At 42.7% G+C, this 15,572-nt stretch overlaps 1 protein-coding gene across 1 annotated transcript in view; it reads left to right on the plus strand.

Moving 5' to 3' along the window:
• Positions 1 to 133: 133 nt before the first annotated feature.
• mh (DNA-dependent metalloprotease SPRTN) overlaps positions 134 to 15,572 on the plus strand; it is a 37,202-nt gene continuing 21,763 nt past the window's right edge. Inside the window, exons 1-4 of the mRNA XM_050195260.3 lie at positions 134 to 427; positions 6,661 to 6,821; positions 12,309 to 12,417; positions 14,814 to 14,858. Coding sequence (XP_050051217.1) covers positions 269 to 427; positions 6,661 to 6,821; positions 12,309 to 12,417; positions 14,814 to 14,858 — 474 coding nt within the window. The 5' untranslated portion in view covers positions 134 to 268. The remainder of the gene's footprint in view (positions 428 to 6,660; positions 6,822 to 12,308; positions 12,418 to 14,813; positions 14,859 to 15,572) is intronic.

Here is a 15,572-nt window from a genome sequence, read left to right on the forward strand (position 1 = left end):
GATAACGATTATCGTTGTGTGGCAGAAGGGGCAAGCCAAAGGGTCACTACAGTGAGAAACTCTATGGTAGCAAGAGCTTGGTGGCGCAACCCACTGCCCCGTTCCAAAGGGGACGCTTATAACATCCATCCATCCATGTGGCCAATGTTGGATCAACTCAGGTGCGCGGTGCGCTGACACTTGTGGATGGGTGCTCAATCAGTGGGGATATGTTGAACGAGCTGCGAGCATGTAGCTGCCGGTGAAACTTGCACATCATATTCGGCAAATGTTGACTGCAAACGCTGCAATGGCCATCGCTGACGAAGACGAAGATTTTCGTATGGCGTTGGAGCTTCAGCTACAGATTAACGAAGACAATGAGTATCGCCAGAGTTTACAAAAATGGGATGACCCCAGCACAAAGGAACCAGTGGAAAAATCTGTGGTACGAGTAACTTATAACAGTCTAGCATATGAAGATAAATGTACTTCAGCAGCGCTTGAAAAATCGATGTAGCTGATGTAGGCTTGGTTACGGTTTGGTTCGTCTGCCATGTCGGAAGCGCGCCAAAAGTCAGTCTCTCTGAACTTGAAAATCATACTTTATTTCTTTGTTGGCTATCGCACAGCTTTTGTAGAAAATAACTTTTACCGATGTTTCATTTGTTTCGAAGGACACATGTCACAGGCAACGGAGTTATTTAAAATGCCCAAGCGGCTATTCGCATCTTAACATCAAGAGCACGCAGTGCTGGATGTCAGATCCGGGTGTTCAGCGTAAATGTGCGTGAAAGACTCGATGAGAACTTGGCAAAGTTTTGTAACATATTTGGCATGTAAAACAAAGTCAAGCACGAGCGTTTTATATGTAAGGTGTAAATCGTGACAAAACGTGTGCATCTGCCTGCTCATTCGCGTGGCCATTTGTATAATGAAAACAGCGTGTCCGATAAAATGTGGTGAGGTGGAGCAGAATCTTAGTTCCTCATATAATACTAAAAAGAAAAGGCTATAATGGCAACGCAGGTAATGCGTCCGCCTTCCTGTAAAAGACCTAATGTCTTAAGTGTAGGAGTTGGCTGTAGAAGTAGGCTGGTTGGTGAATGCTGAACAGTGCAGAAGACGGGGCGTAGTGTAGACGACAGCCTGTCTTCTGCACTGTTCGATACCCTTCAGCAGGTGCACTTTGCAGTAATTTGGTAACAGCGTGGCATTCGCCTTTGTATAGTCCGATATGTCTGACGTTTTCACTTATGTCTGATATGTTTTCACTTTAATTTAGGGCCTCTCACGATAATTACGTGTGTTTTAGTTGCATTTCACGTCTTTGCAGGTCTCAAGTCCAATGCAGAGTCAATTTATTGAATGTTGTGCCCTCCGTGGTGTAGTGGCTATGGCGTTGCGCCACTAAGCCCGAGGGCGCGGGATCGAATCTCGGCCGCGCTTGCCGCATTTCGATGGGGGTGAAATGCAAAAACGCCCGTGTACCGTGCATTGGGTGCACGTTAAAGAACCCCAGGTGGTCAAAATTTATCCCGAGGCCCCCGCTACTGCGGGCCTCATAATCAAATCGTGGTTTTTGCACGTGAAACCCCAGAATTTTTCTTATTGAATGTTGTAGAGCTTTGTGAACAAATGCTCATGTTCATGACTCGTTTCAGTTCCTGAATGTGTTTCCGGTTTAAGTGAAGCGCACCCAAGAAATGGTATTTTAATTAGTGCATCATAATCGTGGGAGCTTTTCACATTTCACAAAGGAGCAATGCTGAAAACATTCAATACCGATAGCCTTTGAGAAATGAAATAAAAAAATAAATAAAAGCTAGAGAAGCATGAGGGACATGTCATGCCTTGCCAGTGTTTGTACTTTATCCCCATGTGCCTTCTATTTTACTTTGCTTCCCATTTCCATGGTGACTGCCCTGCGATGTAACAAGCAATTAATTCTAAAAAGATCCTTTTCACCCATCTTCACTGTCTTAAGCAGCGCAGCATGGCTATTGTAATGGGCACACACTACTTTAAAGTACTAACTATACTGACTCGTGACATGCACACATCAGTGACAGATTCTAACTCATAATATTTATACTTGCTCATTCCTTTTTCTTCTTGCATGTAGGCACAAGTTACGAAGAAGTTGAAACAAGCTCTTATGTTGCCAATGGCAGCACTCATTGCTATCACTTAGCGCACTGGTGCTTTGGAGCTGTGTGGTGTAGCCCAACATGCATATGTGTCATTCCATTGTTGTACATCACTGCTGCCAGGTTCACTGTGCAGGTCAAGATGCAGTGAACCAAACAGCAGTCCTTTCGTTGGCAGCTATCTGTTATTGCTCTCGCACCTTTTGTGCCTTCCTGTGGAATGAGATTGCAGGTTAAGTAGGTCAATTCAGTTTTAGTTCTAAATCCTCTAGGAGGGCTATAGCAAGGGCATGCACAATGTGACAGTGATGGTAAGAAAACCTCATTATTAAGAAAAATATGACCTGTTGAATTCATATTCAAATTGTGAGCGAGAAGAAAAAGCTTGGTGTGATCTACTTGCTAAGCCATGAGAAAAATGCAAATGTTGCCCAGAAAGGTTATGATTGTATAAGCATAAGCTTAGAATTATTTTGGTTTTGGTATGGAAGAGAGCAAGGATCCTCTGCATCACTTGTCTAGTAACTTGACAAGTGTGCTCTGCTATTGTCCTTGCTCTCTTGGGCATGAATATGCATGCAAAGGTGAAACTAAGTTTCAGCTGTTCTATAATTGTAGTTAAAATAATTCAGTGATTGTAAATATTGTAATATTTAACTACAGGAGTTTTTGCAATGCACATCATTCAGTTAGTCTGCCCTAGATATGCTGAAAATGAAGTGTGTAGGCGAAAGACATTGCAATAAACTGTCAGGTGTTTCACTCATAGCGAGTGGAACGTTGCTGGGTTCTTGGAAAATGCAAGCATTTGTACACATTGTCTTACATACAACCTGTCCGCTGTCGCTTTAGTGGCGATACCTAGTGTACATACATTATTGCAGAGGAACCTTAGTTCTATCATAATTTGCAAGTTGCTACTGGGAACCTAAATTACTTCACTCTATTGTACTGCATTGGTTAATATGCTGTTCTTCATGTTGTGGTTGATGGAACGTTTCAAATTCTCCATGCCCTGCTAGAGAAAAATTTGTTGTCTTTGGAAATGCCACTAGTTACTAGTTTGTTTTCAAACGAAGCTTGTATTGCCTCACTTGTGTCAGCATTAGTGTTGGTGTTGCCGTACGAAAAACTCAAGCTGCGTGAAAATAAAATTGCTTGTCGAGCTGCGGATTCGAGCCACCGACCTCCGGGTTACAAGACCACCACGCTAACCGATTCAGCCACTGTCAGTTCATCATATGCGCCCTTTAAAGCATAGTTTTACATGCATGAAGAAGTAGACGCAGCGCAACGTGTGAGCGAATCACCGGCGTCCCCTCTATCCTGAGGAGGGAAAGGGTGTGATAGCGTGGTCGCTTGCCTCGTGTGCCCGGCAGTCAGATAGGGAGGCCGCGTTTGGTTCATTCTGCCGAAGAGCAGACTGTTGAAGGAATGGGAGTGGGCTGCGTGTCGTGAATTTGGCCGAAAAAGAGGCGGCGTTTAATGAACACTGCAAGGAACTCGCTCGAGAAAGGGCTCGTCATTGACGTGCCGACCTCGCCTTGAGGAAGCGCGAAGCCAAGGTGTTATGACAACAAAGAGCTGCGGATACCGAGCTTCACCTGCACCCCTCTTCACGGTAGTGGAAGGGCGGTCAATTTTTTTTAATGGTCAACATTTTCAAGTTTTTCCGGGCTAGGGTTATTCAAACCTGCCAGCATACTGAAATCAATTTCTTCGTGTGAGCATGCCCATGATTTGTGGTTTTATATATTAGACCCAAGCTTTATCTGTTTTGTTTAGGGCACTGAACGAACTTTCAAGCAACTTAGCGTTTTCAATCTACGTGCTTCTTTATATGTACAGCCGCCCTGATTTTTAATACTATAGCGCGAGCGTCGACTGAACTGCTGGTGAGCGCCTTATAACGGTGATAAGCGTGCAACAAAGCGAGAGTTCGCGCACGAGCAGGAAGAAAGCTCGTGCGCGTGCGCGAACTCTCGCCTTGTTGCACGCTTATCGCCATTATAAGGCGCTCACCAGCAGTTCAGTCGACGCTCGCGCTATATTATTAAAAATCAGGGCGGCTGTACAGTGTGTTGTGACTGTACTGGATGAAATGGGTGCTGCAACATCACTCCACCTTTTTCTGTGTCTGAGTTTCTGATATCTCATCTTACTCGTGACATCACCATGTGCATCAAACATCATCACGTATAGAAGCCAGTATTGGTGGGGTTGTTTGATTCATTGAGCAGAGCACAATCACCGGCTTGTTAGCTTCTTCACTGATGTAACGCACACAGGAGTAATATTTATTCAAACTTCTGTCTACATATGGCTACTTACGCCCATTGTGCGTGCCTTCATATCCCTTCTGGTACTGCTAATTGCCCTACCTCTATCAATTTAGTGGGAGGGAAAAAAAATATAAGTAGTTACTCTTGACTGGTCAAGTATTGTGTGCTGCACTGGACCTGGGAAAATGCATTGTAAATAATGAAACAAAAGAAACAGTGAAAGGAAAGGTTCCAATGGTTCATCATTTGCTGTTGTCATAGGTCAGCAGACTCGCGAGTTGGCTCACTTGAACTTGGACACAAAGGAGTCTGAGAACGTACTAGTGGTTGTTGAGTGAGCTCAAGTGGATGTGAGGTTAAGTGAATCAGAAAAGGTGCGATTCTGGGTGTGAAAGCCCCATGAGTGTTTGAGCGGGCATGAGCGAAGTCCATGAGTTAATAACCTTTATTTAGCTTAGGGCCAACTCTGATTTCCCTATCCAAGTACACGTAAACGCTTTTATGAGACAACCGCTGAGCCATTGTGAATGAAATTTGTTGCATTAAAGAAAGTTAATTTCTAGTGACTGTAGGAAATAACATTTTGATATAAGGCACGGAATTTTTCACAGAAACTGCCAAAAACGATTAAGTTACAAACATAAACCTAAGAACAAAGTTTACAAATCCATAACTCTGCACCAAGAACAGATATTGCAGTTCTCTAAACTGCATTCAAAGTGGACACATTTGATATATAAATTTACAGCTTATGTGAAATTACAATGTTTACAAGGGTTTTGAAGTCCTACACACAAATTAGTGGTATTTTTCAGGTGAGTGTATAATTTATAAATTTTGTCCTCTTTAGATTATTGTTAGGTGTAGTTTACATAATTATATCGATTTTTATTGCTACGTTAGCATTGTAAACATTGTGGTTATATAAAATTTTCCAATTTTGAACAATATATATTTCAAAATTAATGGCCTAAATGAAAAATAGGCTTCCTAGTCTCTAGATTTTGATTTTTTTTTAGAATTCGGTACAGTGGTTGCTGAAAAATTGTTCACATGTACTTAGATAGGAGCCCCTGAGCTAAAGTTACCTCTTAGGCCGAGTTCAAGTGTGCTCTCAGTAAAAATATATTTTGTGGACAATTTTTCTGAATATTATTTTGCTGACCTGTCTTATCTAATCGATAAAGACAACTTGGTGTGCTGTTATTGCTGTGCTACTAAGATCAAACTAATGATACTATTGTAGCGGCGCGACTATCGTCTCCAGAGCCGGCAAAGAAGACGAGGGCTCACGTGCACGTAGCACAAGAATAGAACACGCTAGCGCGCTCTGCGTATTCTATTCTCGTGCTACCTGCATGCGAGTCCTTGACTTTTTCGCCTGCTTTGGAGGCGATAGTCATGCAGCTACACCATCATGTGGTGTTGTTGTATGTTCGTGTTGTTAATATTCGTTTTAAAGGCTGAGATCGTAACCTTGTTTTGCCCTACAATCAAGTCTTGTGCAGCCTGTGAGACTATAGCTGTGTTACCCGCCGTGGTGGCATAATGGGTTTGGCAATGCGCTGCTAAGCCTGAGCTCGCAGGATCAAATCCTGGCTGCGGCAGCAACATTTTGATGGGGTTGAAATGCAAAAACACCCGTATAGCATGAATTCGGTGAACATTAAACAACCCTATGTGGTCTAAATTAATCTGGAGTCCCCAACTATGGTGCGCCTCATAATCATATTGTGGTTTTGGCACGTAAAACCTCATAATTTCATTTTAATTTTTGCTAGCTGTGTTTATACATCATCAAGAAATCTTGCACTATGACATGGAATGCAGTTAATGTGGGCAAAGTCCCACACTGGGACTTTTATTATTTCACCAGTGCAATCCATACAATAATGTGCTGTCCCAAGGAGTCCATTGCAGGAACTCTTGTTACTGCAGCTCATCATGGTAGCATGTTATGCTTGAAGGTTGGAATTGTTCTTTTGAGTCTGTAAAATCTACAAAAATTCAAACATGTCATGGTTTATGTTTGTGTGTTTTTGTTCTTGCTTGTGTGTATGGACATGCTAGGCAAAAATATTTATTTTTTAATTTTTTAGGCCTAATTTATTTATTTATTTCGAGTACCGAAAGCACATTCATGCTCTTGCTCCATGTGGCGTAGTGTAGTAATCGCAACATTGCCAGTGCTTTGGTCACATAATTAGAATTGTTGGGCACAGACTGACTTGCCTGCACTGTGTTTGCAGGTGTCCTACTCGTCACGGAGTGACCTCTCAGTGATAGATTCCTTTTGGGAACTCAATGATCCCAACCCAGATGTGCACAGCCTCTTCGTTGAATTTAATAAGGCCTTCTTCTTTGGAAAGCTGAACGGGGTTGAAGTGCGCTGGAGCCCACGCATGACCTTGTGAGCATACATCTTTATATGCTGATGCATTTTTAATCTTTGTACAAAACACTCTAGAGCATGCATCTCACAATGCAGTTAGCGTAAATGAACCTTTTGTTCTTTCCCCAGCTGATAGTATCCATGGTAGTATTAGTTTTTGATTGTAATCCAATTGAGTGAAATATTATTTTAAAGTAGTAAGAGAAATTACTTTAAAATATTGGCCAGGAGGTTGATAACGTGCTGAAATTGCTTTGCAGCCCAGGCACAAGTTTACATACTTATCTGTTGCGTACGCAGGGTAACCTTGGCATAAGGATCCGAAAGGCACATGCTGCAGGGCAGCACTGAACTGTATTCATTTGGGCAAAACTTTTCTCACTTGTTTGTAATCAGCCTTGTTGCTCTCTTTGTATAGATAAGCCTTACTACTTTGTTACCATGGCAAATGGCTAGCAAAATGTGCCAATGGCAGAACCAATCTATTAGCATTGAGGCAACGTAGCGACACACAGTATTGGCCACCACAGAGACACGTCATGTACAGTGAAACCTCGTTAAACCGTAGTTGGCCGGAGCTCGGAAAAAGTATGTACTAAACGGTAGTACTGTTTAACCGAAATAGCATGAGATCGCCCACTTACCTGTCGAAAGCGGAACACGGAACTTGGAGAGAACGCGATGAAAGGGGAAAAAACATGCAGTATTTATTCACTTTGCGCGACAAAAGTGTTATTTGCGTTTGATGCCGCGGCAGCCTAGCACAACGACAGCGGCCTCAAATGTACAGAAGCTGCGTGCGAGGTTTTCAGCCAGCCCCCTCTTCTTGGCAAACACTCGCATGGGAGATTCCTCATTGGCGTTACGTATTCTCCGTGCACGCACGCAGTAGTGCTGCAGAAGTCCCGGGGTGCCTTTTTCAGTGCTGCAGAAGTCCCGGCCACCCCGTTGAAGCTACTACGCAGGGTGCTGTTCTCGTCGCGACTATTGCATTCATGAGGCTGATGTAATGCGCAGCTTCTGCCACTGTCGGGCCTGAATCGCCCATGCTGTCGCTTTCCCTGTCATCCTCATCTCTGTCGCTAGTCGACACTTCGGCAACAGCAGAGGCAACGATGGCGAAAAGTCTAACCTCGTAGCCGACATCTCTTCGCGGTCGCAGCAGCGCTGCCGAGCAACTTCGCATTCCAAATGCCACACACAGTAGTCAACATCAGATCCCTGTCGCGTGCCAGCGCCGAATTCCTCGTGTCACGTTCGACAGCATGGACGATCTCCAATTTTTCTTCTATGCTGAGCACCCGACGCCTTTTTTTTATCCGAGCTTCGGCATGACGCGAGTCCTCGCTTGCACGACGCCACAACGCTCTCTGGCACGGCGCCGAAATAATGTTGATGTTGATGTGGCTTCACGCGCAAACGCACAGGGCGCTTGGAGGCCATTGTTCCGATCTCTGAGGCTTGTTGTTCTGCCGGGCCACCCGATGGAGACGATGCACCGCCGTGTTTGCACGACGAAAAGTGGAAACGCTATGTTTTAACCGATGCGTACACAATAAGCTGATACAGTTTATGCGGATACAAAACACATTATGTTCAATGGCCACTGAGTCGGGGATTTTACTTTTAAAACGAAACTACTGTTTAAGCGGGTACGGTTTAACGAGGTTTTACTGTATTAGGAATGTATGCAGGCGAGCTCCTCTCTTGTGCTTCCCTCTGGAAGGGACCACCGCCTTTTTGGGGCAGCTGCCCTGCCATCTGCCAGCCATCTATTTAGCTCAGATGGTAGAGCGGCTGCCCCGGAAAGGCGGTGGTCCCGGGTTCGAGTCCCGGGTCAGGACAAATTTTCTTCAACTGCGAGGCTTTTCTTTCGAGGAACCCATATGGGTTTCCTTTGTAGCAATTGCTACGATTGGGTGGGTGTCTTATTCTCCCTTTATTAATTACTTCTCTCCACCTTGCGGGCTTCCGCCAAACTATTAGACCAATTCTCGGACCCGCCGCGGTTGCTCAGTGGCTATGGTGTTAGGCTGCTGAGCACGAGGTCGCGGGATCGAATCCTGGCCACGGCGGCCGCATTTCGATGGGGGCGAAATGCGAAAACACCCGTGTACTTAGATTTAGGTGCACGTTAAAGAACCCCAGGTGGTCAAAATTTCCGGAGTCCACCACTACGGCGTGCCTCATAATCAGAAAGTGGTTTTGGCACGTAAAACCCCATAATTTAATTTTAATTTAACCAATTCTCGAAGTCACGTGTCACTACGAGCAATGTCACAGCAGTACGATGTACGTAGGCGCACTTGTGTGATATACGTCGACTCTCTGGCAATAAGCGCGGTGCCCGCAAGGAGAAGGGCAACGGCATTTAGCAATGTAGTACTTAGTAGACATGAGCGTTAGTGAGCATTGTATGCATGGCGCTTGTCAGCTCAAAATTGCCAGACCTGGTGCGGGGCCCTTTAAAGAAACACGCTTGAAGATACAATTATAGGACCTACGGTGTTTGGTCGTCAGCGTTCTGACAACCAAACATTGTAGTCTTAAAATCATATCTTGCACCATGGTTTTTAAATATTTTTTTTGTTGAACAGCTTGGCTAACGTTAGCTGGGAAAACCTACATGTTCAGAAAAAATTGTCTGAATATACATGAAGAGATTTTTTTTTTTTTTTTTTCGTTGAAGATTGGCCACATACCCAGTATCACAAGTTGGTTCATTGGTTGGTTTCGAACCTGGTTCTCTTGGCACAGCAGCCCAATGCTCTACCCATTAGACCATGGACTACCCAGTGACCCAAGTTGGAGGGAAAACAGTTAAGGGACAGACAGACACACACACATGTGTACTTTAAAATATGTGAAGTATCCTAAGAATGGTAACCGTATTAAAGTTTAACAAATGCCAGCTGTAAGGAGCAAAAACATATTAAAGAGTCCTCAACCAAAAATCTCCAGCACCTTCCTCAGGAGAAGCAAGAAGGTGCTTAAGGCATGTTCAGGTTAAGCATGACAACAACTATACCGGCTGGTCCACTCTCAAGGTGAACAAGCGAGCGCGTGGTTGCACTCGGAGGTGCAGCCAACGCGGCTATGCGTTGCAGCAAACCTGCGCAGATGCAGCGATTCCTAGAGCTTAGGGCTTCGTGTCGTCTTCTACACTGTTCATCCATGTTCTACACTGCCCGGCCTGCATTTCATTTAGGTGAACTTTGCTTGCACGAGCATGTCACCCTGTTTACAAAACCAGGCATCACATGTAGGCAGCCGGCAGATTCCGCACCCTGTGCCCAATGAACTGCATCGACACCAGGAAACTATTCTTTCTTGATGCAGAAGGATTTGGCTTCTTTTGCTAACTGCTTGGGATAACGAGAAGCGCCACACTGTTTTTACCTGGCCCAAATAGTTACTTGCATTGACGCAGTTACTTGGGCTGAAGGGGATGAAACCTCTGGCCTTTTATGTGAAGCACACAAATGCAAGCTTGGCTTCCCTGCAACAGAAATATACTACTGAAGGTGAAGGTCTGTTCATAGTAGCGCAGGTTTGGGGCAGACACAATGGAGCCACGCCTCCAGGCGTCTTTACACCTGCTATAATTTTCTCCACTGCATGGGAGCACTGGTTGTGTAGGTACTCTGTAGAGCACAGCCACATGCTCGCATTTTCATCTTAAGAGTGGACAAGCCTGTACATTGGCTCACCTTTTGAGATGGCACACTGAATGCTAGTAGTATGCTGGTTGCAGAATAGGGAAAGAGGCACATCTGGATTCTGACCATTTTTTATGCATCGAAAAAAATTTATTTAAAGCCTCATGTTGCTGCCTCAATTTTTAACATAGCTAAATGAAGAGGCTAGATGAACTGTGACCATTGTCATGATCTATTAGTGCAGTGTCTTAGTCTTTAGAATTAATAGTTACTTGTATGGTTGTTGCCATACATGTATGGTTACTTGTATATATGTATACATGTATGGTTACTTGTATGGTTACTTGTATGGTTGTTGCCATACCAACTAGCTCGCACCCAAACCCTTCTGAGTCATCTAGCTGAGCTGTTATTTATTTTAACAGCGAGAGCTGGATCACATCAGATCTTTGGGTAATATCTTTAGCATTTCGTACATTGCCATCTTTTTGCTTTGCTGCCTTATTTAAGGAAACGTGCCTTGCTGCTCAGATAGGTTCTGATTTCTTTTTTTTTTTTTTTGCCATTGAGTTATTATTAATATAAAGCCTTCCCATGCAAAGTTCTTGAATTTTCTTTTAATCATTTCAGGTCTTAATCTATTTGTAGATAAGAACCCGTATGAGGCAGTTAGTATAGTCGACTTCTGTTAATTCTATCCTGACGAGACCAATGAAATTGATCTAATTATCTGGTAGGTTGAATTGACCAAGATGCAGAAAATATGTCAAAACACACCGGTGATTCATTTGGCATTATTTGCTTGATTCTAACCTGCCCCCAAATCAAATGCACACTCGCTTACTACGCGTCCAAAGTTAAAAAACTAATGAAGAGGTAACATTAAAACTCCTAAACAAAGTGGAAATCTAATGCAAACCTGATTTTTTCAGCAAGAAAAAAGAACACAGGAAAGGGTCTGATATGTCCTGGTGTTAACAGCGCGAAACATAGATGGGACATGAGATGAGAAGACGACGCCACAACCGCTGACTTTCAAACCACAAGCGCTGCCTAATATGTGTTGGATAGCAGCAGCCTGTTTTCTAAAATCAGCTTCACTGCAATACAGCTGTGTTATGCGGCAACGCATATGAACGCTGCAAATGCAGTTGCTGGCTCAATAGAAGAAAAAAAGGGGCATTTCAGAATCAGTTAAATGCCGTAATAAGACATTGTGAGCTGCTGTTATTGCTTCATAATCTTCCTAGGGCAGGCCGAAAATAGGCATTTCTGACGGGAAATTTTTTTGACGTGTGCAAAGTATTCACGGTTCTCTAAACTCTGCCGAGACAGATGCTGCCAGTAAGGGGGTTGTGCATGCTGACTGATGAAGATGGAATTATTTGGCGAAGATCAATTTTGGGATCGAAATAATGAAACTTGGGCCCATAGAAATGCATAGGCTATGGCCGGGACCTTCAGTAAGGATCAAATTAACCACAAAATCGAATTAGCTGCAGTTGAATTAACGGAAGTTTATTGTACTGTTACATACAACTAACTCCAAGAGAAATATTTTGCTTTCGATGTTTGGAATGATCTTAAGTGGAATTTTAACCCACTTGCATCTACTGGGTGAAATTTGTTATCAAGTGTGGCTATGTTTCTAATGACTGCATGTGCCATGGAAAATCAGTTCTGCAGAAATCTGCAAGGTGGAGGAAGTTTCATGAAAGTGACAAATTGGCATGCACCTGGATTGTAGCACAAAGCTTGTAGCTTTGCTTGTAGGAATGGCACATATATTTGTACCAACTCCTACATTGACTGATGGCCTGACAGGTGAATTCTGTATATGACTCAGATGTGCTGGGTTGTGTTGCTATGAAGGAAAAGGTGGCCTATGTTCTGTGCGCCTCAGTGAACCACTTTTGAAATTGCGGCCAAGGAAGGACCTCGTGGAAACCCTGCTTGTAAGTATCTTTAGCTGCTATTTTTTTTCTAAAGCAGGACATGCTTGCTGTGAAAAATTCTCTTCATATTTTGTTTGTTCAGGCAACTGTGTACACAAATGAGGTTTGTGTACAAATTTTAGCCTTAGTTGCTTTTGCACAAAAGAAAGTATATCAAAGTTTTAATGTTTCTTATTGGTAGAAAGAATTTAAAAAAAATTGCTGGCCACCTTGTCGACAATGAGTTCTGATGGCCTTCTAGTTAATAGCTAAACAAGTCGAGTTACTTGCGTGCTGGAATGAAAGGAAGCAAAATGCCATGTACTGTTTTATGCTTCAGGCTCATGGCTGTACATAGGAATAAAAATCGAAGTCGCTGGTTGGCACAACACCATTTCAGTTTACTGAGCTGTTTGGTAATGTGCTATGTAAGCATGCAATTTTTTAGCTGCAAACAAGTCTTTCTTTTAAACCTAAAAAAGCTTTGCAATATAAAGAGTGGCTTGTTTATAAAGTGCAACACATTTGATAACAAATTTTTACAAAGACAAACACCAAACTGACGTGTTCTCGAAATGTCTACGTAGGCACCACTATAAAGGAGTGTCAGCACAAAAACATTTTTCTTGCTTTTCATTTTATCAGGTAGCTGTGAACTCCATAATTCAGGTATTTTGATACCAGGCATTGGTTCCTTGAACATCATGTTTTGATGCCACCAGTTCAAGTACAGCATGGCTTCAAGCTTCAAACGGGCCCCATGGTTACAATATAGAAATGGGAGGCAGTGGTCATGTGGTACCGCAACTACTGACATATGTCTCAGTTAGGCCAATGCAGTATCCACAGGGCGCATTATATCTGTGTCATTGAAACCCGGGCATGTGCTGCCAAAACAATGTTTTTTTTTTTTCCTTTTTAACCCATGGCTTCTTTGCATTCAACATGGGATAAGCCTGGTCCTCTGCTGTAGCTTCTCTGGAAATTCCAAGTGGCCTTCTCTCCTTTATTATCTCGTTAGGTTCTCAGCGCAGTCACGGTGTGGCCTTTGACCAATGCACTGGGTTGGCCGACTCATGGTTTGTATTGCCGTGTGTCCACCACCACTGATTGTTCTGATATAACTAGTGGGCCTGTTTCAGTATTGATGACTTGCTGTACTCAACATGCATTTTGTCATTATTGCTGCCAGCTGACATCAGGAGACAGCCAACTGGCAGCTCCAAAATGGATAAGGAGAACACTTCACTTTGAAAAAGGGGAAGCTAAATTCATGTTCTGCAAATGGGCTTCATGCAACATGTAGAGCTACGCAACTTGGCAGAGATGTTCACAGCTCACACTGTACCCGTGGAATTTGTTTATTCAAGTTTAAGAAACATTTCATGGACACTTCAAGATTTGCTTTGCTCTCCCTTTTCATTTATTGATTGTTGGTCTATTGCTTAATGCATTTTTTTTTTTTTTTTTTTGTCTTGGTGATGTTAAAAATAAGCAGCTGCCGTAAGAAGTTTTATTGTTAAGAGGTGTGTTTCCGGTGCATTGTAAACTACCTCATCTCTGTTTATTTCTGCATCCTGATAATGAAGATTTTCTGTGTGAGCTGCTCGTTTGTGTTTCTGCCTTTGCAGCTAACCTTTACAATTTGTCTATTTCAGTCAGCTACAGTACTAGTGACAGTACAACAAACAGGTTTCTGTTGCAGCATTCATGATGGTAGTACTATACTGTCCTGCACCTACTATACTCATTAACAGGCTTGCAGGGAAAGATTTTCTTTTCAACAGGTGTAGTGGCGCCACACTGCTTGTGTGGGGTGTGCCCTAGATAGCGCAGTCCCATCTGAGGCGGTATATTGCTTATGCAGACTGTGACTTGATTGCACTCTCTGGGGCAAGATGTTGCACTGAGCAAAATTATATTTATATGCTAAATCATACTGTTCTGGTAGGTTCGACTCTCTGAACCATTCTTAGCATTTTCTCAGTTGAAAAAGGAAGTCAAGCTCACCTATGTGAATTTTGTGCTTAAATCATAATGTTTATGATGTCATTGTGGCGTTTTGAATTTCATAGCGTTCTTTGCAATTTAAGTCATTTATATTTGTCAAGAAAAATGTTTCAGAGAAGTTACCAGATTGAGCCTTGGTGTATTTTTGAATGCAATGGTAGTGCTGTCTTTACAAAAAGCAATTAGCTAGCTTTAATATATTGTCAAAGTCTGTGACATCAAGGTACCTGTTTAGGAGTGTTTTCTAACATACCAAGGCCCTTCTCACAGTAAGATTAATGGATTTGCCAGTCAGTGAATGTAATCCGCCAGTGTCCATTTAAACAGAACAGTTTATACTACTTTATACCAGTTTATTCTTACTTGATATGTTACATGTAATGATGTGTATTTTCTTTCTATTCTAGCATGAAATGATTCATGCCTACCTCTTTGTGACCCACAACAATAAGGTCTGTTTTCACTTCACTTTTTTTCCTTCATTATTTTATGCATTAGTGATATGCACTGAAAGAAAATTGACATTGCTGAACCCTTTGCTTTTCTCTGTTCAGTGCTTGATTGCCTTCATATGCACATGGGCCCCTGCTGCAAAGGGTTCAATTAATGCACGCTGCTATGTCTCAGTATTTCCAATACTTTAGGTTTTATGTGCACCATGCAAAATGCATGTCACTATTTCCGATGTCAAAGCCATAGCTAATTCATGATTAGAGCTGTTTTATTTGCTGTCCTAATGCTTTTTTTTTTTTTTCAATCTTATATTAGTGTTCTAGCCTTTTGTATGCATATTTACCAGTGTACCTTGCCTTTCCTGCTTGTGCCACAAGGCCTGCACCATGATGTAAATAAAAAATGTGCCTGGGTGCGATAATCTGTGTGCTCCATGTTACATTAGTGGGAAGGAATCACTTTGTTCGTGGGATGTTTCAAGTCCAACTGCTGTGTATTGTGACAAACAAATTTCTGCATTCTTGTGGTGGTAGTGGATCTGAAAATATTTAAGCCATTTATGGAATGGAGTTCACCAATAAGGGAATCTTAAGACATGTCTTTGTCCAATCAAAATTTGCCACAGATTCCTCCGGCAACATCACCTAGATGCTTCAATAATTGTAGTCTAATGAGTTGTTGAGGTTTAGGCTAACATGTTCAGTACTGTCCCT

Source organism: Dermacentor andersoni, chromosome 1 (assembly GCF_023375885.2).
Source record: "Dermacentor andersoni chromosome 1, qqDerAnde1_hic_scaffold, whole genome shotgun sequence".
Lineage (NCBI taxonomy): Eukaryota > Metazoa > Arthropoda > Arachnida > Ixodida > Ixodidae > Dermacentor > Dermacentor andersoni.